Source organism: Beta vulgaris, chromosome 1 (assembly GCF_026745355.1).
Source record: "Beta vulgaris subsp. vulgaris cultivar EL10 chromosome 1, EL10.2, whole genome shotgun sequence".
Classification (NCBI taxonomy): domain Eukaryota; kingdom Viridiplantae; phylum Streptophyta; class Magnoliopsida; order Caryophyllales; family Amaranthaceae; genus Beta; species Beta vulgaris.
In genome coordinates, this window is record NC_079202.1 from 50,069,504 (window position 1) to 50,095,228 (window position 25,725).

General features: G+C 31.2%; 1 protein-coding gene across 1 annotated transcript; it reads left to right on the forward strand.

The window, feature by feature from the left end:
* The first annotated feature begins 895 nt into the window (after window positions 1-895).
* LOC104891182 (MADS-box protein JOINTLESS) lies at window positions 896-25,148 on the forward strand. The gene is made up of 9 exons (XM_010676841.4): window positions 896-1,193; window positions 1,949-2,153; window positions 13,957-14,032; window positions 15,349-15,410; window positions 16,069-16,168; window positions 16,534-16,575; window positions 18,743-18,784; window positions 18,875-19,032; window positions 24,932-25,148. Exons 2-9 carry the CDS (start codon window positions 1,972-1,974, stop codon window positions 24,945-24,947), a joined length of 678 nt encoding a protein of 225 aa, XP_010675143.1. The 5' UTR covers window positions 896-1,193; window positions 1,949-1,971; the 3' UTR covers window positions 24,948-25,148.
* Window positions 25,149-25,725: the final 577 nt, after the last annotated feature.

Consider the following 25,725-nt stretch of genomic DNA (forward strand, 5'->3'; position numbering starts at 1 on the left):
TCTTGCTTAAGACCTGACTCCACCATAAACCACAAACAAACATCTTTGAACCATCCCAGGAACATTGTTCTACTATAGTGGTGGATGCCTCTTTCAACTCTTCCTCTCTCTCAGCAGGTGTGGAGGCAGTTTGTAGAACAAAATCAGGTCTATGGATTGAAGGAGTATGTGGCAAGGTTGCAACCAATGACTTAAATATTATAGAACTCACTGCCATCAAAATGGCCTTGGACTGGGCGAAGGAGAGGAAGTGTGTGGCCTGACTGTATAATGCTATCTAACTCCGCTATTGCTTGGATAATGTTATGGGGGTCACCAAAATTCGTGATAGATATATACTAACATTACAAGTTTATGCAGGGAGTCGTTGAAGAAAGGATGGGTGCTGTGGGTTCAAAAAGTGGAGAGGGATCAAGTCGGCGAGGCTGATGCACTTGCCAAGGCAGTAATAACAAAGGAGGATTCTCAACATCATGACTTCCTCCAATTTTCTACATCTCCTTGAAAGGACCTAAATCTAACAAACCTAAATATTTCTTTTGAACAATTGTCAGTAGTTTGTAATATTAGGGCCCAAAGGCTGCTAATCTTTGGTACTTAGCTTGTAAACTCTTTATTTTTATGGGTCATGCATGCTATATGCAACAAATGATCAATTAATACAACTTATTTTCATTTTTAATTTCTTACATGCAATCCTAAAAACTACATGTAGCTTTTTCACTTAACTAAAAAAAAGTATTTGGCCAGTTGGCAAGCAAATACTGGACAAAGAAACCAAAATGATCTAATCAAGGTGTGAAAAGTCTTAACACAAAATTTATTCACCTTTATCTGAAATAACCCTCCTGGCCTCCTCACATTATGTGGACTGTGTGAGTCACATAGTTTATAAACATAAGACGCAGTTCAATTCAAGGCCCCATACATGTCTCTAATAATAGCTCCACATCTTCCATCTCTCTTTTTTGAAAGATAAATCTAGTTCTCTCTCTTCTAATAGGCTGCCTTTCTTGTCTAGTAAGTGAAGTAGTAAGGTTGTGTTTTTGATGATGATGATGATAAGTTTCTTCAGATAACTTCCATAAACACACACAAAAAAAAGCAGTTTCTTCAGGTTACCGTAGCTTCTGCCCAGCTAATATTAATTCAGATGACTAAAGTCTGCTCTCTATTTCTCTGATCTGCAAAGGGTAAGTCATATAATAACTGATATAGTGATGATAAAAGGAAACCAAATCTCGAGAAAAATAAAACTTACTGTTTATAGTTAATTTTCTCTTCTCTCTTACCTAACATGTTCATGAACTATGATTGGTTGATGCTTTTTTTCTTGGATTTTGATCTAGGGTTTCCATTTATTTTTTACTAATTATAGTATTCTTTACTTCTTTCCATGAATAGTAGTATAGATTATGTACTATCCCTGCTTTTCTCTCTCTTCACCCTCATGTGTTATTCTTTGATTTTAACTAATTTTAATTTTTATTCCCCTCAAAAAAAAAAAAAAACTAATTTTAATTTGAAGAAAATTATAACAGACACATAATTTTGTCATAAAGTTATATAGATTGATATCATTTCAATAAAAAAATATAACCACTTATTATTAATTTCTCATGTTTTTAACCCATTTGGGGTGATATATCTAGATCTACAATATTTTATTATAAAGCGAAGTATTTTCTCATGAATGTAGAAACATTTTTTTTTATCCATATGAGTTATGAAGGCAGTACAAAGTACAAAGAAGGGAAGGGGGGATTCGAACCTATTGTTCACAGTACTTCAATCTTAACCACTAGGTCAAGACATCGTTGATTGTGAATGTAGAAGCATTAGTTTCATAACAAATAGTATATTGGAAGAAGTTCCAAGTTGTTTTTTGTTTTATTTTCTCTCTCCTAAGTCCTAGCTAGCTAATTGTTGAGAGGGGTAAAAATGTCAGGAAGAGGAAGTTTAACATCAAAAATGGCAAGAGAGAAGATAAAGATAAGGAAGATAGACAACATAACAGCAAGACAAGTGACTTTCTCAAAGAGAAGAAGAGGGATCTTCAAGAAAGCTGAAGAACTCTCAGTTCTTTGTGATGCCGATATTGCCCTTATCATCTTTTCTGCTACTGGCAAACTCTTTGACTTCTCCAACTGCAGGTATTTTCTTATGTAAATTTATTTTTGTTGCAAACTATCCATTTTTATTTAGGAAATCCATCCTTTTTTTTAATAGGAAATCCATCTTTTTATTCTTTGATATAGAAGTAGTTTATATTATCAAAATAAAATCAATGATCCGTAAGGATGTTCTAGACTGGTCGTATACTAGGGACAAGGACTAGGTGTTTTTCCGTACCAAAAAAAAGTATTATCAAAATAAAGATAAGATATTATCATTGTTATTAATCTTGTTCTTTCTTACAAGCAATGAGAATTTTTTTCTCTTCTTTTCTTGTGGTCTAAATTATTTACAATAGAGTTTTATTTATGATATTGTATATACTATAGGGTTAATTATACTCCCCTCAAAAGGGAAAAAATTATCTTCTCTATGATTTTTGCGCAAAAAATGAAAACGGAAAAATTGCTATTTGTTTGATTTTGTATTTTTGTTTTAGAAATTTTTTTTTTTACTGATGTTGAAGATCTTAATTTTAGTGGACTGTGATCAAGTATTCTTTTTACGGTCCTTTTTTTTGTCTAATAGTAATTCTTATGACAAAGTTTTGTGTTTACCATGCTTGTTTGAAAGATTTTTGGGGATTAAGCGAAAGATTACATACATAGTGAGACTACTGTTGGCAAGTACATAATCACAGCTCCCTAGGATTATATATATTTTATATCTAATTAGTTATTACCGTTTTACAAGATTAACTCGAACCAAGAGTGGGATAATGAGTTGACTAGAATTAGATTAGAAGATTGTTCTTCCCTTGTGTAATTGATAAGAGTATTTATAGTTGTTTTACCATTATTAGAATTCCGATCCGAATCTTATGATCCTACAATTCTACAATTTGGAAGTACCTCACCGATTCCAATTATAAGTAGGATTTTAATTTTGTAGAATCTTTCGATCCTACCCAACCACAAAAAATCACATGGTAAGATCTTATACTAATACGATTCCACGATCCACGACTCTACGATCCGATCCTATTGTAAAATAATCATAAAATAATTTCACAAATTATATTTCTCGTATTAGATTTTGTCTTATAGTATTGAAAAAGACTATTATCATTTGCCAATAAAATAAATCATTATTAATATGCTTAAATTTTTAACATGATGTTTTTACCATATTCTAGCATAATTATCTCTATTTTACCGAATTGTAGGATTTTACCTATCGAATTGTACGATCCTACGATCCGATCCCACCAATTCGATATCCTTCCTACCTACCCGTGCTATTCAAAGTAGAATCCCGATCCTAATGACATTGTTTATTACAATAATTACCTTCATTTTAATAACTTATACTTCCTCTGATTGTTTTTATTTGCAATAATTTGACTTTCATATGTTTGCCGATGCATAGCCTCAACTATTACTATCTTTAATTAACGAATAATTAAATATTATAATATATATATATATATATATATATATATATATATATATATATATATAGAATTGCGTTCATATGAGAATGCATACTTATACTTCCTCCGTTTTTTATTAGTTGTTACACTTTTCAAATCACGGGCTCCTAGGTAATTTTTGGAGAGGAGAGAGATAGAGAGAATGAAAAACAAAAAGGTCCCATGTGAACATGTGATATGAGAGAGATAGAGAGAAGTTATTACCCAAAATAAAAGTGTAACATCTAATTTAAAACTTTCTAAAATAGAAAGTGTAACATCTAAAAAAAATGGAGGAAGTATGAGAAATGAGAATGAATTTTACACACTATAACTCTTGTGAATAAGTGATATAATCCTAATGAAAAAGTGATGTACTCCAAAAACAAAATATTTGAAAAAAAAATTCAAAAAAAACAATTTTGAATTCAAAATTTTTTTTAGAGGGATATAACTCTAATGAATTAAGTGTTGTAACTCTAAACCAATCGTGTGGTTGAGATTCATTCTCATTTCTCATATAAGGAGCATTCTCATGTGATCTTTCCTATATATATATATATATATATATATATATATATATATATATATATATATATATATATATATATATATATATATAGACAAATCCAATAAAATCATTTTCCTTCACTATAAATCATTAAAAATATGCTAAGTAAAATTAGTGAGTAATGTAAAAGTCAAACTGTTGCAAGTAAAAAGAATAAGAGAAAGCATTTGGTGAATGTATGTTATGGTGTGTTGTATTCAACTTATTTTGAATCATTCAAATCTCTATTATATGAACCAAGGGCAAAGTAATGGTGTCCCCCTATGAATTTATTACATATTCACTCCTCCACAACATAAATATTATATACAACGAACTACACCCTCCAACTGTAAATCAAAAACATTTACAAGCATAAACTTGCCAAAAGATATCAATCAAATCTCTATCAAACTCAATCAACACATATAATAATGGTCAATCACATAAACTTGTCAATAAATAAAAAATTCAATCAATTTCAATTCACTTCAAATCAATTGAAAAAAATTCATAATCCAGAACTTACCAAAAATTAATATAACAGACAATAATAAAAAAAATATATGACATTTTCATTAAAGAAACAACTCATATTTAAAATCAAATAAATATTTTCATAATATGAATTACGATAAGCTATGAGTTTAATCTCATATATGAGTTGCATGATCATTTGTTAGTTTCAAGTAAAGTGACCATGGTTGAGAAGACATATCTAATTTCTTAAAAAGAAAGTAAGCATTGATAAGAAGTCATACCTCCAAAATTTACAATTGCACACTCGGAAGGATATGAATTATGATAAGCTATGAGTTTTATCTCAGACATGAGTTTGCATGATCATTTGTTAGGGTTTAAGTAAAATGAGCATGGTTGAGAAGGAATAAGATCTCTAAAATATAATTATTGATAAGAAGTCAAATGACAATGATTCTAAGGTATAGTAAACCAAAAGTATATATAAAAATGATCAAGCAAGATAGAATTTGATTTACATTAACACATAAGATTATTGAAATAACATGAATAGGAGGATTAAGTATATGTATGCACTATGACAAAGTAACTTTCGAATTTAAGGAATAGTAATTAGTAAACATTATGGTAAAGGTGCTCTGATTCTAAATGTAAATACCAATAATACTTCCTGTTACGTTATCCCCAAAATAACCTTTGGCAGAGTGATATGTGAGTTCTAACAATTGGTTGATTGCGATTCGTGGAGAAATCTGGTCCTTAATTGCGTAAGTTGGAGCCAAAAGATCGACAATATGTTAATTATAATGTGGCCACATGCACATTATTTCAATCGTTTAGACATTTTAAATTTGTTGTCCCACTTTTTTCTACTCCAATCTCTCCTTCTCTTATTCATGTTTTTGTTGAAATTTATACTATTTGGTAAAATATGACTAGTAAAAAACTCTAAAAAAGGTGTTCGGTAAAATAGAGTAGAGTTTTTGGAATAAAAACTCTCAAAATAAAAAAGCTCCTAATAGGAGCTTGTTCTTTGGAGGATTATGTAAAAATATATTTAATGACTTTTTTGCCTTTCATAATAATACTATATATATGTATTAAAATATCTATAAATGCCATTTTACATAAACAAATATCAATAAATTTTTAACAATCAGTTAGTTATTACCAAACACATTTACAAAAGAAAGTTGTCAAATCAACAGTCAAATTTGCTGAACAAAAAATTAAAACTCTAACAACAAACTTTAAACTCTAACAGCTAAACTCTAAACTTTATATGCCAAACAGGGCCAAGTGTTGGGTGTAATATGCGTAATGACATACAATTCAACAATAATGAAATGGACTAATAATGGCATAAATATCATGTCATTTGTCCTTTATATATATCATGTCATTTGTTATTTATCATTTATGTAAGCAATGAAAATTTTCATGATTTTTTCATTTGAAAAGTTCTTTGGTTGACAGGAAGTTGAGAAAATGGGTGCAATGGAAATTTATTGGAAAATTCAAATTCCCACAAAATATGGGAATTTAATTACCCACCCACCCTTGGTCAATTAGAATTCATGAAAATTGCAAATTTCTTAATGTCAATCAAACAAATTTAGGTCATTTCCTAATCTCTATTATATAAGCCAAGAGGGGAGCAATGATGGTCCTCTTAAAATTTACTTAAATGCCCCCCTGTGACCACAAAATCACCCCCAATTCAATACATAAATTTGCCAAAATAAAAATATCAATCAAATTAAATTTAAACCCAATCAATACATATAAGATTCAATTATATAAACTTGTCAATAAAAAAGATTGAATCATATAAACTTGCGAATGAAAAAGATTCAATAAAAAAGATTCATAATCAAGAACTTAACAAACATTAATACTACAGACAAAAAAAAAAATTTAAACGGCATAACATTTTCTCAAATCAATTTTTCATAACACAAACTCAATTACCAACACAAACTCCAAACAAAAAAAAAATCAGTTCTATTCATAGCTTGGAGTTTCACGACATTCTCTAATACGAAATTCTGAAATTTGCCGATTCTTTACCATTAATCAGGTACGCAGTTCGTATTAGGTTAAGGAAATCTTAAAAATATGTGTTATGTTCGAATAAAATGAAACTCAAATTACAGTCACTCTTACGAATATGTGCTGTATTATATTTTCTGCAAAAAAAAAAAAAATTAATTACGATTTATTTAAAATTTAATTCGAAGATAGTTAAAATTCAAATTAAAATTACATCATAAATGGTCAAAAAAATGAAATTTCGCCGAAAATGACTTTAGTATTCGTGTCCTAGATATAAAAAAAATTTAGACAAAATATGGGAACTCGAATTGTTTTTGTGCCCATATATTAAAAAGAATTTGAGTAAAAAATACTTAAATTCATATATTAAAATAAAAAAAATCAAATTTCGTTAATATAAATTTAATATTCGTGTCTAAAAAAAATTGAGACATAATACGAGAACTCGAATTTGGGGGAAGCAGGAGGAGGCCTTCTATACTGCCATATATACCCATCGAGTTATGTCACACAAAGTCAATCTTTGTGTGACTTAGGCTATGTTTAGTTCACCTGAAATTTTCTGATCTGAACTTATCTGATCTGAACTTATTTTTTCTGATCTGATCTGATCTGAACTTATTTTTTTTGAACTGATCTGATTACAAGATCTTATCTTTTAGATTTTTCTCAATATATAAGAAAAAATATAGTCATGTGGGGTCTTGTTTGATTCGTCTCAATGAGTATTTTATTAATATTCAGTTATTATAATTTTTACTAATATGTAATGAAAGATATTTAATAGTAAAAATGAGTTTTTAAAACTGACTGATCTAATCTGATCTGAACTTATTTTTTCTGATCTGATTTGATCTGATTAGATCTGAAATAAGCAAAAATAAGGTGAACTGAACATAGTCTTATATTCACGTGACTTTGCACACACAAAGTCACGCAATTATTCGTACTTTAATTGTAGATATTTTTTTAGTAGTTTATTTTATTTGTAATTTATTCTAATTAGTAATTTTTAGTATTTAGCAATATTTTAAAAATTATTCCTTTATGTAATGAAAGTAACCAATACTCGAAACTATGATGTCCTATCATTAACAGAAGGCTGAAAATTCGATTGTTATTTCATACTTTTGTCTTTCTAAGAAAAGATAAAAAAAAATGAAAGAATAAGAAAGAGGATATTTCTGTGGGCTTGCGATAGACTAATCAAATGTCATTTCATAGTTGCTCACTTGCTTGCCCATATTTCATAGTTGTTAGAGTGACGAAATAAATGATGATGATAGGACAAGAAACATCCACATACCGTACTGTCAAAAAAAAAAAAACATCCACATACCGTCATACCGACAACAATAATCTTGCATGTAATTGTATTGGCGAAAATGAAATAAATCCTCAATCGTCTAATTATTTTCATAGCAGATTCTTCTCTATTGTTAAATGTGGTCCATATTCTACTTTTTTGATACATCGCATATTTCTTTTTTCGGTGTTCTCTTGGCATATATGGATTAGTTGATGTAGGTCTTATTCATCTCCTAGTCTAAAATTTTATTGCGCAATGCTAAAACCGTGTGCTTGACGTGCTTTCTCTTGCCATGTGCAAGAAAAGCACAGGTAAATGCAAGTAAATTTGCTCACGCATCTATGTATTATACTATGATCTCACGTGTGTTTTTGAGATGTCGATTGTCGAGATATAATTATCCGTATATGACATCTAAAAAGCAAATAGCGCCTAACAAATAGGGGAAGCACCGTGCTAGATGCTCTCATGTCCATGGAATGATTAGCAATTTGGCATGCCTTTGAGGAGTTACTTTAGTTAGATTGACTCATTTATCATAATACTCCTTTTTGTTGTTCTCACTTACGATCTTAACACTACTAGAATTTTTTTGCACGCGATGCGTGCTTGAATTTTTTTCGAAACAGAAACTTGATTTTCTTCGGCATAAGAGTCAAAATTTGGACATTAGACATACGAAGTATAATTGTTTTTAGTTGCAAAGTTTGATTGGTTTAGTTTCTGTTACTTAAGTCTCTCACCAATCTTTTTGTTTTTTTTTTTACTTTTCAAAGTTAAATTTTATTGAATTTATTTATGATTTCTAGTATTATAATTTTTTAGTTGATTTTTGAATTAAGTATAGTACTTCATAAATTGTAAAGAAAGTGGACACTTTGATTTCAAGTCAATTTTTTCATAAGTTGTAGTTTGTAAGTGAATTTTTAAGTTTTTGTAAAGTTTTCTCATTTTTAGTGATTTGCATAACGTAAATTATGCAATTTTTTTAGTTGACTTGTGAGTATCGCGATTGTTATAATTATATTTTTTGTATTTTTGTTTGAAGCCCCCTTTGATTTGTAAGTAAATTTGTAATTTAGAATGGGAAGGGGGTAACATAGTCTCTTCATTCGGGGACACCATAGCTCCCCCTTCCCTTATATAATAGAGATATGTTGTACTTTAATTCTTGAATGATATTTTACATAAATCTTTTTACCTTGATAATTAATCACTATTATATAATAGAAAAAGATAGGTCCAAATTTATGTAAAAGTTTCATTATATATATGCAACACTATAAAAAAGTAAATATTTTTTTTCCTTGTCTAACTACTAAATTTCAATTTCACTACAAATATACCTCTATTTTTTTATCATGACCCACCATTAATTGTGAATGGTTCTTGAGAGTAGTGATTTGTAAGTAAATTTTTGTAAATGTTTTTGTATGTATTGACGTTCTAGGTTATTAGTTTTAGTTTGTATGCTAATTTTAAGTTTTAATATAGTTTTCTGATTAGTTGAGTGATTTGCGTGATTTTTGTAACGTGATTCTCTCAATTGTGTGAGTGATTTGTAATCTTTTTTCTTTTAAGTGATTTGTGAGTGAGTGTTGTAAATTACTTTTCGGTAGTTTTTTTTTAGTGTAGATTATGATTTTGACACTCTTTTTGTAATTTAGAAAGAGAAGGGGGGCAAAATATGCATTTCAAAAGAGGACACCATTGCTCCTCCCTTCCCTTATATAATAAAGATTTATAGTTAGAAAAAATACTCTTAATTTTTTTTTAATTTATAAGAAAAATATAGTCATGTGTAGTCTTAATTTTTTTTTTTAAAAGTATGTAGTCTTAATTAATTCATCTCAATTAATACTTTATTAATATTTAATCATTATAATTTTTATCACTATATATAATGGAAGATATTTAAAAATACACACAGTATAGTGGAAAAGATAAAAAAAAATAGAGTAAATATTTGTAAACAAAAGTAGTGGACTTTATTCTATAATGATATATTAAAGACCTATTCATACAAGTAATGACTAAAGATTCTTTTTAGACATCGAAAAAAATTACATTGAATAGTAAAGGATTTTTTTAATCAAATAGAACCTCATAAAATACCTTATAAAAGTTTCCCGTTGTGAAATGACACCTTTTACCGAATTTTGGGATTTGACCAAAGTCTGCGGCATTAATTTAGTCACATGACTTACTTATGATCATTAAACCCATCCCAAATCCCTAATTTTGATATTCATTTTCAAATTTTCCCAAATCCTCCACTCCCAAAAAAAAATCCACATTATCTCTCTTCTCCCTCTACTGCTCCTTAAATTTCTATTTTCCTTTCTTCACATGGACAACAACGACCTCAAGAATATGATTTACTGCAACCATCTGGGAATCATCAATTCTTGGGAGCTCCACGACCCATGTTCATGCATACACAATATTATCATGATAGTTCCCCAAATTTAGTGAACCAACAATATATACATGCAATACAAATGACAACGACTCCTCTTTCTTGTTGAGCATGAATCCTAATTAATATCACCACTATTAATACAACCGTCAAAGAAGATGGTTGTGGTTCTCGGTGATCCTAGCTATAGGCTATAGCAATGTAAACCAAATTGGAGATAAAAAGAAGGAGCAGAGGGTGAAGAAGAGAAGGGTGACAATGAAAAGTGGGGAGTTATGAAGTAGAAGAGGAAGAAGAAAGAGAAGCGGGCCAATGGGGGAGTAATTGGCGAAAATTCGGGGACCTGTTTCAAATTAGGCTATGTTTGGCAACACTGGCTGAAATGGAGCTGAAACTGATAAGGTGACTGAAACTGATTAGGTAGCAGCTGAAACTGTTAAGGTGCTGAAACTGATAAGCTAGCTGATTGCATAGCCTGTTTGGTAAAATTATTTATGACTGTAGCTGAAATTTTAAATCAACATATCATTATATTTTGCAGAAATAAAATTATTATTAATATAAAACATATATTGTACTTTATTTTAAAATACAATCATTGTGCTTTCCAAATCAAAGAAGCAATGTCATCACGAACTTTTTCCATTTCTTTAGAAGTCTCTCTTGACGTTTCATTGTTTCTAGCATGGATAACGTCGGGAAGTTCTTCACAAGGCATGTAATCAGGATTCTCATCAGCCAGTTTCTCCTGTTTTCAAGAACTTCCAAAGCCGCCAATCTCTCTTCATTGAATCATACTTATTCTTTAAAGATTTTACTGGGCATTTTCGACTTAGTTCATTCTCCAACTGTTTCTGAACTAAGGACCACTTAACTCCTTGTCCTCGCCCATTTTTCACAAAAGATGCGATTAAAATTTCACAGAAGAGTACCATCTCATCATCTGACCATATATAGTTTCCTTCTTTTGCATCATTTGTTGTTGCCATCTACCACACATTTTCATAAACCGAGAATATATTTCTTAATGACACTTACATAAAATATTATACACACAAATACAAAGTAGATTGAACTAGTACACAATGATTTGCAAGAAGAGAATTATCATTATATAAATGACTAAAATAATTTACCCCCATATATGCTATATGGACCAATATATATGCAAGCTGACTACCGACATGATAGAGTAACATAACATGCATGCATATGATGATTTACCTTAAATCTGATTTTATTTTATTTTTCCTTTTCGGCAATTGTGATGTATCGAAGATTATCCATTATGTTAGCTTCCTCAGTTTTCCAACTCAAATTATTGCTCAAAGATGAACCGTTGACTAGTAATATCTCATACCTCCCAGTACATGATGGACCATAAGTCCATACTTATTAGACATGCATGCCATAGAAACACAAAACAAAGAAAAAGCCATTGTTCAGCGGCACGCTTTGAAGCAAGCATCCCAACAATAATCTGGTTATCACTTTCCTGAATTTTTGTTATCTATATTTCCTAGGTTATTGGAAATTATGCGGCAACACTACTCAATAAAAACCAAAACATTAAACATCTATGTGATATATATGTAGGCTGCAGCAACACAGATTAAAATCATTCAACTGATGAGAAGCATCAAAATTACAAGCTTTCACCATATAAGCAAAAATGACGGCATAATTGAGAAGAAAGGGAAAAAAAATAATTTTATCAATAATAACAAATATCACAACTCTATTCATAATAAATCAATGATACATACCTGCAAAACTGAAAGTTTGAATTTTTTTTAGATCTCTAACCTCTGTAGAATGACGGTAGAATTGAGGAGAAAAGCAAAAAATAATATTTAAGCATGTATTAGGGTTATTAAATATTTAAGAAAATATCTTTTAGATTTAAAAAGATAAAAAGAAAATAAAAAAAATTTCAGCACCTGATCTCAGACGCTATATTTTACTCCAACTCAATTTCAGTCCATTTTTGGACTTAAATTTTATTTAAGTTCCTCCACCAAACACCACTAATCATATAAGAGGACTTAACATTGTAGCACCTTATCATTTAAGTCACCTGAAATGCGTCCCCAAACAGAGCCTTAGTGATTTTGGAAGGTTTAATGATCAAGTGCAAGGCACGTGACCCAGTCAACGAAGCTCTAACTCTCAAAATTCGGCAAAAGGTGTCATTTCCTAACCAAAAAATAATTTATAAGGTATTTTTTCACAACATTTTTTTTTTTTTATAAGATACTTTTTTAGAGATAACATATTCTATAAAGTACTTTCTAGCAAAAAAAAAAACTCACTCGTATCACACTCTAGAGAACAAACTAACATTATACAACTAAATTATTGGGAAGGGTTTATTAGCACCGAGGGGGTTAGGGTTTGGGAGAGAGGAAGAGTTTTACTAGAGAGAGAATCTAAGAGTATTGCCTGATTTGGACTATTTGCACTAAAGATTTACAGCTAACTTAATGCATGTGATTTGATGTTATAAATTTTGTTCAAAAATTTAGATACGATTGCTTAGATTGATTGATAGGTCATATGTTTGCTTTTGTGAACATGGTATATATCTTGGTAGTTCATCAATATTTGAGGTAGTGAGTGGCCTGGTGACTTAATTAGAGTATCATCTTTGGCTTTACATTGTAAAATTATAACTGTTGGTAGCTTGTAAAATTCATATGCCTATTCTAAGAAAAAAAAAATCCAAGTTTATCTCAGGAAGATCATTAAGAGTCTCAAATCAAATTGGGACTATGGCCAAGCCAAATGCGGCTCAACTATATAGACAAGACGACTCTTAAGAAAGTGAATTTTAAGGAGCAATCCCCCTCCCAAAATTCCACTCATAGGATTTGATGTCACGACTTCATAATCATTTCATTAGCTAATAAGTAGGCATACAACTTGTAGTCTTAAAATACCACCAAAATTTTGGTATCTTTTTGTTTTATTCAGATTACTTCTAACATACTTCCTCCGTTTCTTAATAGATGCATCATATTGACTTATGACACTATTTGAATATCAATTTTGACCATCTTTAACTAAATTTATAAAAATAAGTGTCATAAATTAATTGTTGATGGGTTAATCTCAATGTATATTTTCAAAATATTATTTTCTTATAATTTTTTTGATATAAAATTGAACATGTTGATGGTCAAAAATATGCATGACAGGTGTGCTAACTCAATATGATACATCTACTAGAAATAAAAGAAGTATATAGAAATAATAATTATAATTTGAAGTCAATATGTTAGAAACCTACCCTTATGGTGGAAATTTTCCATTCTTACCCCCCTCCCCCCAACCCCAACACTTTTAAAGGTGTTGCTTACAGATTTGGGCTTAATTGATTTGAAAACTGAAGTATTATATTGAATGTGGTCATTAATCTGAACCATTGAGAAATTTTTTGCATTTTTGTTATATTGATTATTATTGCTGTTCTGACTAGTAACCTAAATTTCAGATGATAAGTTCAGCTAGTTAGCTTTATCATTAGAACTCATAATTCCTTTTTTCTCTTTGTGAAGAATGAAGGATATCTTGTCACGATATACTAGGCAGACAAAGGAGGAGAAGCAAGAAGAACCATTCCTTGAACTGCAGGCATAAATCTTACATCTATTACTATATAATGTGATTTTTTTTTTTTTTTAAGGATATAATGTGAATTTTTTCTTTAACTATATTTTGGTACGTTCAGATAATGACTCAATGAGGGTTTAATAGATGAGTCAAGTTGCTAACTTTGATTCTTGCATGTGTGAGATCAGGGCCGTCTTGAAGATTTTGGATCTCCGGTTCTAACATGAAAATTAGGTCCCTAAATTCATAGAAAATAAAGATGGAAGGTTAGAGTTCTAAAGATGGAAAGTTGAAAAACCTAAAGATAAATCATAGACAAATTTATTAAGGGTGGGAAATAAGGGTGATTTCTTCAAATATGAAATAAAATTTTTAAAATAATATATTTTGGGGCCTTTATAATTTTGGGGGCCGTGTGCTGTTGGGCTCTTTGCACACCCTTAGCTACCCCTCTCTGTGAGATGGCAGTGAATTTGGAGAGCTAATTAAGAGCAAGATAAGAGGGAGATGCAAGGGGAGGGTCTGCTAGAAAAGAGAAATTGCCCTCTCAATTTCCTTATACTTGCTAAATTCACTTTACAGAATATATAAACTAATTTAACTATTACTCCCTCCATCTCAAAATATAATTCCTGTTTCTTTTTTGGGAGTCACACTTTAAAATTATTGATACAAATATTTTCATTAATGTATACAAGAAAACATATTCATTTGGGTTTTTGTTAGATTCGTCTCAACCTATACATTCATAATATCAATTTTTTATATTTTTTTATTAATTCAAAATAGAAGATATGATAGGTCAAAGGTACCTTTTGGAGAATGTACAAAAAGAAACATAAATTATATTTTGGTACGAAAGGAGTAATATCTTACTACAAAAAGTCAATATTGTGATAAAAAAAACATCGAAATGGATCTAATTAATAGATGACACATCATAACATTTCCTCTTACATACTTGTGAAAAAGGGTAAAAGTTTATGAGATTTAACCTTCCAAGATAAATTTTATTAAGTAAAAAATTGGAGGGAATAATTTTTTTTTTTGAATTAGTTGCCATATCATCAGTTTGTTTCTTTTTGTAGTTTTGGATCAGATGTGAGGTTATTAAAAACTTGTACAGCCATCTTAGAGCATATACAACAAAACAAGCCTTAAATCTTATTAAACCTTAACACATGCAAATCTTCAATTAAAAGATTATGACTTTCGGAGAGATTAAAGTGCAAGTCACTACTCACTCGTTCACGGAACCAATCGTTCATCTGCATCCATAACATTAGCAAGAACAATAATATATATGGAACTAATGCATCTTTATTTTGTGATTGCAGCTAGAGAACAGCAACCTTGCTAAACTCAGTAAAGAGGTTGCAGATAAAAGTCAGGAGCTAAGGTGATTATTGATTGTCATTTTATAGACTCTCTTTGTCTAAAATAACCATGAGCCGCTACGATATTAATGGTCACAAAACTTTAACCATTCTTAACTATATACCCTCCAATCCTTTTCTTTCTGTTTTCCCTATTTGTAATCTTTTTGTTAGAAAATAGGAATAACTTTTTAAAACAAAAAGTGTAATTTTCCTATATTCCCTTTATTGATTTTTGTTAGAGACTCCATGCACGGCAAGATATAAGATTGGACACGTGATTTGTATTTTATAAGTAAAAAATATGTTTTTAAAATTAAAAAAAGATTGCATTATGAATCGACCGAATAAAAGATGAACAAAACACAACCAATAGGTCCAATAATATTCAAATAAAAGAGTCCTACTATAAACAATGAAGAATACATAGTCTACTATAGAAAAAGTAATAACCGGGAATCCCAAAAACTACAAATAATGAGAGAAAAAGTTGATAAGAGAAAGAGATATATAACATGTTTTTTGGACATGAGCGACCATGCTTTTATAATTGTTGTGTTCACTCCGTCACTCCATTTACATGGAAGTATTGTTTAGAAAATGTGTCAAGTTTAGCAAACTTTATAAAATTATGCTGAGAACTGTTTATCTATAATTATGGTTCCTTTTGTACTCATGCAGAAAGTTGAAAGGAGAGGATCTTCAAGGTGTGGACTTGGAAGAATTACTAAAGCTTGAAAGATTGATTGGGGATAGTTTATCTCGCGTTATTGACACTAAGGTTTGTATTATGAACCATTTTTCACTCGAGTCACATACATACCCGTCTGTTAATTGTGAAATTATGTTACTTCCTCTATACAAATTAAAAATGATTGTCGGATCAAATATCCGACATTCTCATAAATTTGTTTACTAGCTAATTGACCTTTCACCTTTTAATTAAGCTGAACTATTTCCACATAACTTGGGCAATTCCTTATTAGTGAAAAAAAAAGTTTCTCATGAACCATTATGTTTGAAAAATGTGACAATATTTTCCATAGAACAAAATTGAATAATTTATACAATACATTAATAATGTAGGAGTCTTTTATCCAAATTTAGTGCATTTGTATGAATTGTCTTTTTTTACCATCTTTTTAGGGAAAGCGTATTAAGCATGAGATTGAAACTCTCCAAAAACAGGTAAGAGCTTAATTCTATTACCTTCTTTCCTATAATGCAATAGTTGATCTTATTGTATAACAATTGTACATAGCTTTGTCCACATGACATGATTTTTATGCTCTTATTGACCTGTTGTGATCTACTCTGCTTTTAATAATTTATACAATACATTAATATAAACCAAATCTAATCATGGAAGATTCATGATATAATTCACTTTAGTTTGTGACAAATCAATGGCTAAACTTAAGTAACTTTAACGTAATGCAACTCCATTAATCAAACGTAAACATAATTGACATGATTTTTTTTTTTTTAACTATTGAAAACGGAAACTAGATATCATTTTCATTATACATTGCTTGGTGTGAGAGTTAGAAAATAATTTGCATATCTTAAAGGATAACAAATTACATTATCCTAGTCAATCTCACATGTTGTGGCTTACAATATAAGTTTTTCCTTTTCATAGTGAAACCAAATACCTCATAAAAGTAAAGACTATAAATAAAGTGAAAGTATTGGGTCAGACCGTCTGACCAATACTTACTGTCAGACGGGCTGAGCCCAAAAACTCAAACTCTGTACACACCACTCTCTCTTTTCTCTTCTTCTTCTCCCCACTTTGTACTATTGTTGCCATTACCACTACAAGGCACCATAAATTGCTTCTTAAAACTAGCACACCTCCTTTCTCTCTCCTCTTCTTCTTCTCCCCACTCTTATTCATATGGCAGAGCCACTAAGATGTCATATAAACAAGATGATAGATCGTAATCTACCAAAATGTCAGATATAAGGTCGTTTCCATATACCACCCACCAAACGTATATGGTTATAAGGAACTCAGTATAGCAAATGGAGAATATAGCATTGAAGAAGCTGCTTGGAAAATGCTACTATGAAGCTGTAAATTGGCAAGACAGGCCACCATTCTTAAAGAAAAACATCCTTCCAAACAGAGTACAAGCAGTCCAGCACACAGCAGCCAGAATACTTTTTTTTTTCTTCTTTTTGCGGATAGATATTTTTGATATTCAAAATCTGTAGACTCAGCAATTAAATCATTTCAGTTAGTTTTTGTATTCTTTCAGTTCGTTTTTTATTTCTTTCAGTTGGTCTTTTTATTCTTTAAGTTAGTTCTTTATTTCTGTCAGTTAGTTCTTTATTTCTTTTAGTTGGTGTTTTATATGTTTCAGTTGGTGTTTAAAAATATTTGAAACCAACTGGAAAAAAAAAAGACTAATTGAAAAAAAAACGAAGACTACCTGAAAAAAAATGACCTAAGTTACTTTCATTTAGACCTAAGTTACTTTCATTTAGACCTAAGTTACTTTCATTTAGAGGTAACTTACTTTTATTTAGACTAACTGAAAAAAATGAAGACTAACTGAAAACAAATTAAGACTAACTGGAAAAAAAAACGAAGACTAACTGAAAAAAAAATGAAGACTAACTGAAAAAAAATGAAGACTAACTGAAAAAAATTAAGACTAACTGAAAAAAATTAAGACTAACTGAAAAAAAATTGAAACCACTTAAAAGTCGTCCGACCAAAAATTATGGTCGGACGAGTCCGACACAATACTAACTCATAAATTAAACTCTCGTACCCTTTATTTGATTATTTTTGCTCTCCATTTTTATGACTTAAATTAAACGTGGTCAAAGATAGTTAGAAAGATAAATCTGTATATGTATAAGAGTTAAATATATTTAGGATGTTTGGTTGGACATAAAACATTTTTCATGGAAAGTGGTTTTTCATGAGAAAACGCTTTAGGAAAACTCAATACTATATTGATCTTCCTTTGTTTGATTGTAAGGAAAGTAACTTTTCTTTGAACCCATTTTACATTGTTTGTGTTGTGTTATTGTTTAATAAAGTGGAGAAAAATGTGGTTTCACTTGCCTCCTAGGAAAAGTAATTTTGCACCTTTAGAAAATGAAGTTCAACCCATATTTTTCCTTCTTTGATCCGATTCAAACTAAACAGAGAAAAGTAAGAAAAATAATTTTGTCAAAAATACTTTCCTCCCAATGAAACACGATTAACAGAGCCAATGCTTACTGTCCTGTCAACAAATTCTAGGAATTTTTCCTAAAGATTTTATTGGTTCAGTACGTTTAAAATGTCAACTGTCATAAGTCATTTCTTAACAAGTCAATTAAACGACAAGTGCAGGGGGATATATTAATGGAAGAAAATCAGAAACTAAGAAGAAAGGTAAGTCACCCTCTAATTTGACATTTTATGAGTCAGTAGTACTTTAGCTCATTATTTGTAGTTGGAATGGAATGTCATTCTTTGTTGCAGATGATTGCATTATCACAGGGAAGAAAGCCTGCTATTCTTCTAGATCACTCTGATACTTCCACCATCCATGAACAAGGTCAATCTTCGGAGTCCATCACAAATAATGGTGGTCCTCCTCTCGCTGAAGACGATAGCTCCGACACTTCTCTTAAATTAGGGTGAGTAACATGATGAAAGTTAGGACACCCTTCTCTCAACTCTCAAGAGAGTATTATTTTGGACATATACTAACCTAATTGTCACGTTATTAGGTCAAAATTATTTTTTTATCAACGTAAGTGCTAATTTTGCAAGGAGTTTTTTAATTCTATTTCAACTTTCGAAACATAAACCACGTATGCTTTTTGAAAATTTTCTTTAAGCATAAATTCTCTATAATATGACAAACTGAAAATTAAACAAGCTCAAGACTCATTATAGAGAGAGAAGAATGAGAGTGTTTATTTCAGTAGAGAGAAGGAAATGAACTCATCAACTATTACAAAGCTAAGAGTAGCTATTTATAGTAGAGTTTGTTATAACTACTATAACAGAAAGTAACAACCTACTTTATTACTATATACAATAGAATGAATAGTCTTCATATCCCCCCTTCAAGCTGGACTTGTGAGCAATCAACAAGACCAAGCTTGGAAGCTAACAGAAGATGCTGAGGTCCAGAAAGAGGCTTTGTAAGCAAATCTGCCAACTGAGAAGAGCTGGACACATGAGCTGTTTGAATGAAGCCAGATTCAACTTGTTCTCTTACATAGTGACAATCTCTCTTGAGATGCTTAGTCCTTTCATGGAAGAAGGGTTCTGCGCAATATGTTGGGCAGCTGTATTATCACAATGCATAAATATAGGAAGTGGAACATGAACATGTAAATCCTGAAGTAAACCTTCCACCCAAACAAGTTCAGAAGCAGTGCTAGACATGCTTCTGTATTCTGCCTCAGCAGAGGACTTGCTTACAGTTTTCTGCTTTTTTGTTTTCCATGAAACCAAATGAGAGCCAAGAAAAATACAATATGCACTCAAGGACCTACTGCTGAACATACATGAACTCCAATCTGCATCACTATATGCAGTTAACTTCAGATCACAATCAGCAGAGTAAAACAAACCCATGTTCACAGTACTCTTCAAATATCTAACAACATATAAGGCAGCTTGAAGATGAGGCTTCCTTGGGCAACTCAAGAATTGACTGAGATGTTGTGTAGCATAGGACAAATCAGGCCTTGTTATATTTAAATATAACAATCTGCCTATAAGTTTTCTGTAAACTTCTGGTTCTTCTAATACTTCACCAATATCAGTAGACAAACCAAGACCTTTAGGAAGTGGAGAAGACACAGCTCTAGTGTGTGTGAGATTTAAATCCTTGATAATATCTGTGATATACTTCCTTTGGCTTAACAAAATACCAGATTCATTTCTGATGATTTCTATACCCAAGAAATATTTCAAGTTACCAAGGTCTTTGATAGTAAATGCTTTGTCCAAGGCAAGTTTAATATCACTGATTTGAGAAGAACTAGTTCCAGTCAAGACCATGTCATCTACATAGACAAGAATCACTACAAATTCTCCATCAAGATCTCTAGTGAACAAAGAATAATCTTGCTTAGATTGAACAAAGCCAAGATTGAACAAGAATTTACTTAACTCTTTGTTCCACTGCCTTGAGGCTTGCTTTAGCCCATATAGAGACCTTTTTAATCTACAAACTTCACCATGCTTGGCCTTGGAATATCCAAGAGGTGGCTTCATAAACACTTCCTCATCAAGGTATCCATGTAAGAATGCATTATTTATGTCTAATTGACATAAGGGCCATTTTCTAGCAATGGCAAGAGAGATAATGATTCTCACAGTAGCCAACTTGGCCACAGGAGAAAAAGTGTGAGTGAAATCCTCACCAGCAACCTGTTGATAACCAGTAGCTACTAGCCTTGCTTTGTGTCTCCACAGACCCATCAGGGTTATATTTCACCTTAAAGACCCACTTTGACCCAATAGCTCTCTTACCTTTAGGTAAGGGTTGCAAGTCCCATGTGTCATTAGCTTCAAGTGCATCAAGTTCTCTTTGCATAGCTTGTTGCCATTCAGGAAAGTTACTAGCTTGATGATAAGTGGTAGGTTCAACAACATGAGAATGATTTTGGGCATTAAAGGACATAGATGAAGAAGAGACAGGAATGGTGGGACAAATGAAATCCTGAAGTTTTGTGGGAGGTTTAACAATTCTAGTAGAATGTCTAATAGAATTTTGATTTTGAGAATGAAGAACTGGTGAGGCAGAGGAGGAATTAATATTCATGGGAACATCAGCTACAGAGGTATCAGTAGCAGCTACAGAAGTATTAGTAGCATCAGCTACATAAGTGTCAGTAGGTAATAGAACATTGTCATTAGCCTGATTTACATGTGAATGAGAAGTAGGAGAGACATCATGATTGGTAATAGGATGATTAGCAGAAGAGTGGTCTTCATAAGGCTCAGAATGCTGATGTATTATAGAATTATGAGGTGTGGAAGATTGAGTTGAAGCTGAATTATGTGTATTAAAATGAATAGGAGAATCATCATTTAAAGAATTGAAAGAGACAGTAGGCATGTCTATGTGTGTATTGTGGTTAGGAAGACATTGAGATGTATTAAAAGGAAACACATCTTCCCTAAATATTACATCTCTAGAAACAAAAACTTTGTGAGTATCAAGATTATATAATTTGTACCCTTTTTGACCAAATGAGTAGCCAATAAACACACATTTAACAGCCCTAGGTTGGAATTTATCTTTGGTGTTAGTATGTGCATAGCATAGACATCCAAAGACTTTGAGTAAGGAATAGTTAGGAGGTTTATGATGTAATATTTCAAAAGGAGTTTTCCAAGACAAAACAGATGAAGGAAGGTGATTAATGAGATAAGTAGAGGTTAAGATACACTCTCCCCAGAATTTATTAGGCATAGATGCATGAAATTTAAGAGCTCTAGCAACTTCTAAAAGATGTTTATGTTTGCGTTCAACCCTACCATTTTGTTGTGGAACACCTGCTATACTCCTTTGGTGAATAACACCTTGAGAAAGGAAGAAGTTAGCACATTGTTCTTGAATGATTTCTGTGCCATTATCAGATCTAATGGATTTAATTTTGGTATTGAACTAAGTGAGAGTCTGAGAGAAAAATGATTCAATAGTCTTAAACACTTGCATTTTATTTTGCAAGAGAAATGTCCAAGTACATCTACTGTGATCATCTAGAATAGTAAGAAAGTATGATGCTCCAAGAATAGTTTTAACTTTATAGGGTCCCCAAAGATCAAGATGAATAAGATCAAAACATTGGGAAGCTCTACTTAGACTTCTAGGAAAAGAAGATTTATGATGCTTAGCATATACACACACTTCACAAAAATATTCATTGAGATGTGAACATTGACATTCTGGAATGTGTTTCATTTTAGAGAGTGAGACATGACCAAGTCGAGCATGCATAATATGAAGATTGGAGGTAGAAGTATGAGAAGCAAATGAGTTTTTAAAGAAAGGTTTCATAGAAGAGCCAAGAACATTAGAGTTCAAAAAATATAAACCTCTAAGTTTCTGACCTTTAGCTAGAATTTGATGAGGAGAGTTTGAATGAGAAAAAATACATTCTGTAGAAGTGAATTCTACATGAACTTTACCATCAACAAGTAACTGTCCTATGGAAAGCAAGTTGTATGTAAAGGTAGGAACAAGCAATACATTTGTAAGCATAATGCCACATTCAAGTATCACATCCCCAACTTCATGAACATAACTACAATTTCCATCAGGCAAACCAACCTCAAGGACTTTATTAAGTCTTCTTTTTCGACAAAATAAACTAGCATCATGTGTCATATGATCAGTAGCCCCTGAATCTATAATCCAATTACTAGAATCAGGCATATGAACAGAGAGTTTACCTGCATTATGAGCATAAGCAGATGTATCTCCAATAACTCTGGCAGAATGAGCATAAGCAGGAGTATCTCCAGGGTTCTGCTGCTTGTTTTTCAGACTTCTCATAACCTCTTGCACAATAGTATTCACCATTCCAGAATCCATGACAGCAGCACCAGAATTATCAACATGAGAAGAACTAGGACCAGCAGACATAAAATCTAATGGAGTATCTTCATATTCACCATCTGTAACATTGACATTTGCAGCCATTTTCCCACCAACTTTGTTTTTCTTAGGATTATACCAATCAGGATATCCTATTATCTTGAAACATTGTTCTTTTGTGTGACCTTTTCCTTTACAGAAGTCACACTTTCGATCATATTTATCCTTTTTCCAATCCTTCTTGACATAAGTCTGTGATCTTTGAACAGCAAGAGCACTAACCTCATGATTTACATGATTAAATCCACTTATCTCTTTTTGTTTTTCATTCTGCTGGACAATATAATAGGCTCTATTGATCGAAGGTAAAGGATCTGTAGCCAGAATGTTACTAATAACATTCTCAAAACTACTATTCAAACCTAACAAAAACTGCATTAACTTCTCTTCAGCATCAAAATCATTCAATTTCTTCATAAAACTACAGCTACATTTAGCAATTACTCCACAAGAACAGGTAGGAAAATTGCGTAAATTCTGTAATTCATCCCAACATTTCTTCAGTTTACTAAAATACACAACAACAGACAAATTCTCTTGTCGCAAATTATCAAGTTCCTTTTTCAATTGATATATCTGTGGTCCGTTTGTTTGACCAAATCTTTCACACACTTCAGACCACAATTGCTCAGAATTATCAACATATGTGAAGTTATCAGCTATATCAGTATCCATGGAATTCATCAACCAACAGGTAACTAGATAATCACTCCTCATCCATCGTGAAAAATCTTTATCATTAACATCAGGTTTCTTGATTGTACCATCAAGAAAACCTAATTTATTTTTCGCCATCAAAGCTCTTCTAACATTTCGTTTCCAACTCAAGAAATTATTTCCACTCAAATTTATAGGAACAATCTTGCTAACAGTATTATCTGAGCTAGAAATGAAATAAGGATCATTATAGAACAAACTCACATTGTTATTAGATTGAGAAATATTGTTGCTGGAAGATTCTTCATTTGCTGCCATTATCAATTCTTCGATTTCGGACAAAAATTGCGGAAATTAGTCAAGAAACAAGAAGAATTTTGACAGAACTCAAATGATTTTTATAGAATCTTGAAGAATTTCTCTTCAAACTAGCAACATTGAAGAAACAGATTCGAAATGGAACGAAATCTGCTCTGATACCATGAAAATTAAACAAGCTCAAGACTCATTATAGAGAGAGAAGAATGAGAGTGTTTATTTCAGTAGAGAGAAGGAAATGAACTCATCAACTATTACAAAGCTAAGAGTAGCTATTTATAGTAGAGTTTGTTATAACTACTATAACAGAAAGTAACAACCTACTTTATTACTATATACAATAGAATGAATAGTCTTCATACAAACAGTTATATATGATCATACTCATTACGTACATTTGTCTTGAAAAATTCTATAATAATTTTATGTTCTTGAAATGTTTATTAACATAAATTGAGAATAATAACGATTACCATGCGTGCCAACTTATTTTGAAAGGCAGCCGCTTAAGTCTTGACATGTACAATATACTATTGCTCTAGTCAATTTTACAATCAGTAGTAGTTCCATTGTTTTTTGAATAAATGGAATACTATAACTTTTTATATATATTCTCCCTCCGTTCTTTTGTTGTATGAATAAATTTGTTGTAAGAATATGACTTTTATGCTTGTCAATATATATAGTCATTAATCATCTTAAGTAAAAATGTTAAAAAAAAAATCATATCATAAAAGATATTGTTAGATTTGTTCAACGTTGATTTTTAAACAAAATGAAAATTATCAGTTGTCAAAGCTACAAATTACATACTCTTAAAATCAAAGTGTTGTAAATATCAAAGAACGAAGCGAATATATAATTTTGAAGAGCATAGACTGAAACATTATTGTTTGAGCTCCCTAAACGATTTTTGATGGTAATAACATGCGCAGGTTATGCCTATTTTGAAGAACTGATGAAATGCTGATGAGAAGTGAGATTCAGATTCATATATATCTATCAACACTAGTTATATTATTATACACCCAAATAAAGACTATTGGGGGTTTGGCGTAGCTTATAGTTTGTGTAATTTGCCTAATGTTGAAGAGGAAGACGTCGATCTAGTGTGTAATTGCCGTATGATATCTTATGAATATTATTCCTTGATTGTTGGTTGCATTGTAATGGAGACCATAAAACTAACTACTCTTCCTTGTTTTGTGCTTTGTGATAAGGAAACCACTATAAGTCATAAGGAAATACTCTTTCGACAAAACCACTTAAATTTTCTCTAAAAGGAACTTTAGTAAAGTTTGTTAGTACTATACGTGCAGTGTTTGGTTTTGAAAAGTATGAAATATTGGAGGTTTCGATGTTTTTAGGAACAATTTTTTGAGTAGGTTTTTAAGTAATAGGAGTTTGGCTGCTTGATTTTAGGTTAATGGAGGAAAATCTTGGCAAGGGTTTGGAGAATTTTGAATGGATATTGTTCGTCCATGATGGAAAATATGAGTCATTGTATAATCTTAAGGCTGTTGAAGCCCTTTATCTTTGGACTTCAAAGATCATTCCGATCATGTGATAGAATTTGAAAAACTGTTAGATTTGCCTTGTAGGAATTCTCTTGTAAAAAAAAAAATATGGTAATGAATTTTTCTCTCTTTTTATATACTCAATTTCAAAATCAAACACAGATAGAATTGCTTGTCATCGAGCAAAATTTTGTTTTGAACATCCTTTTTTA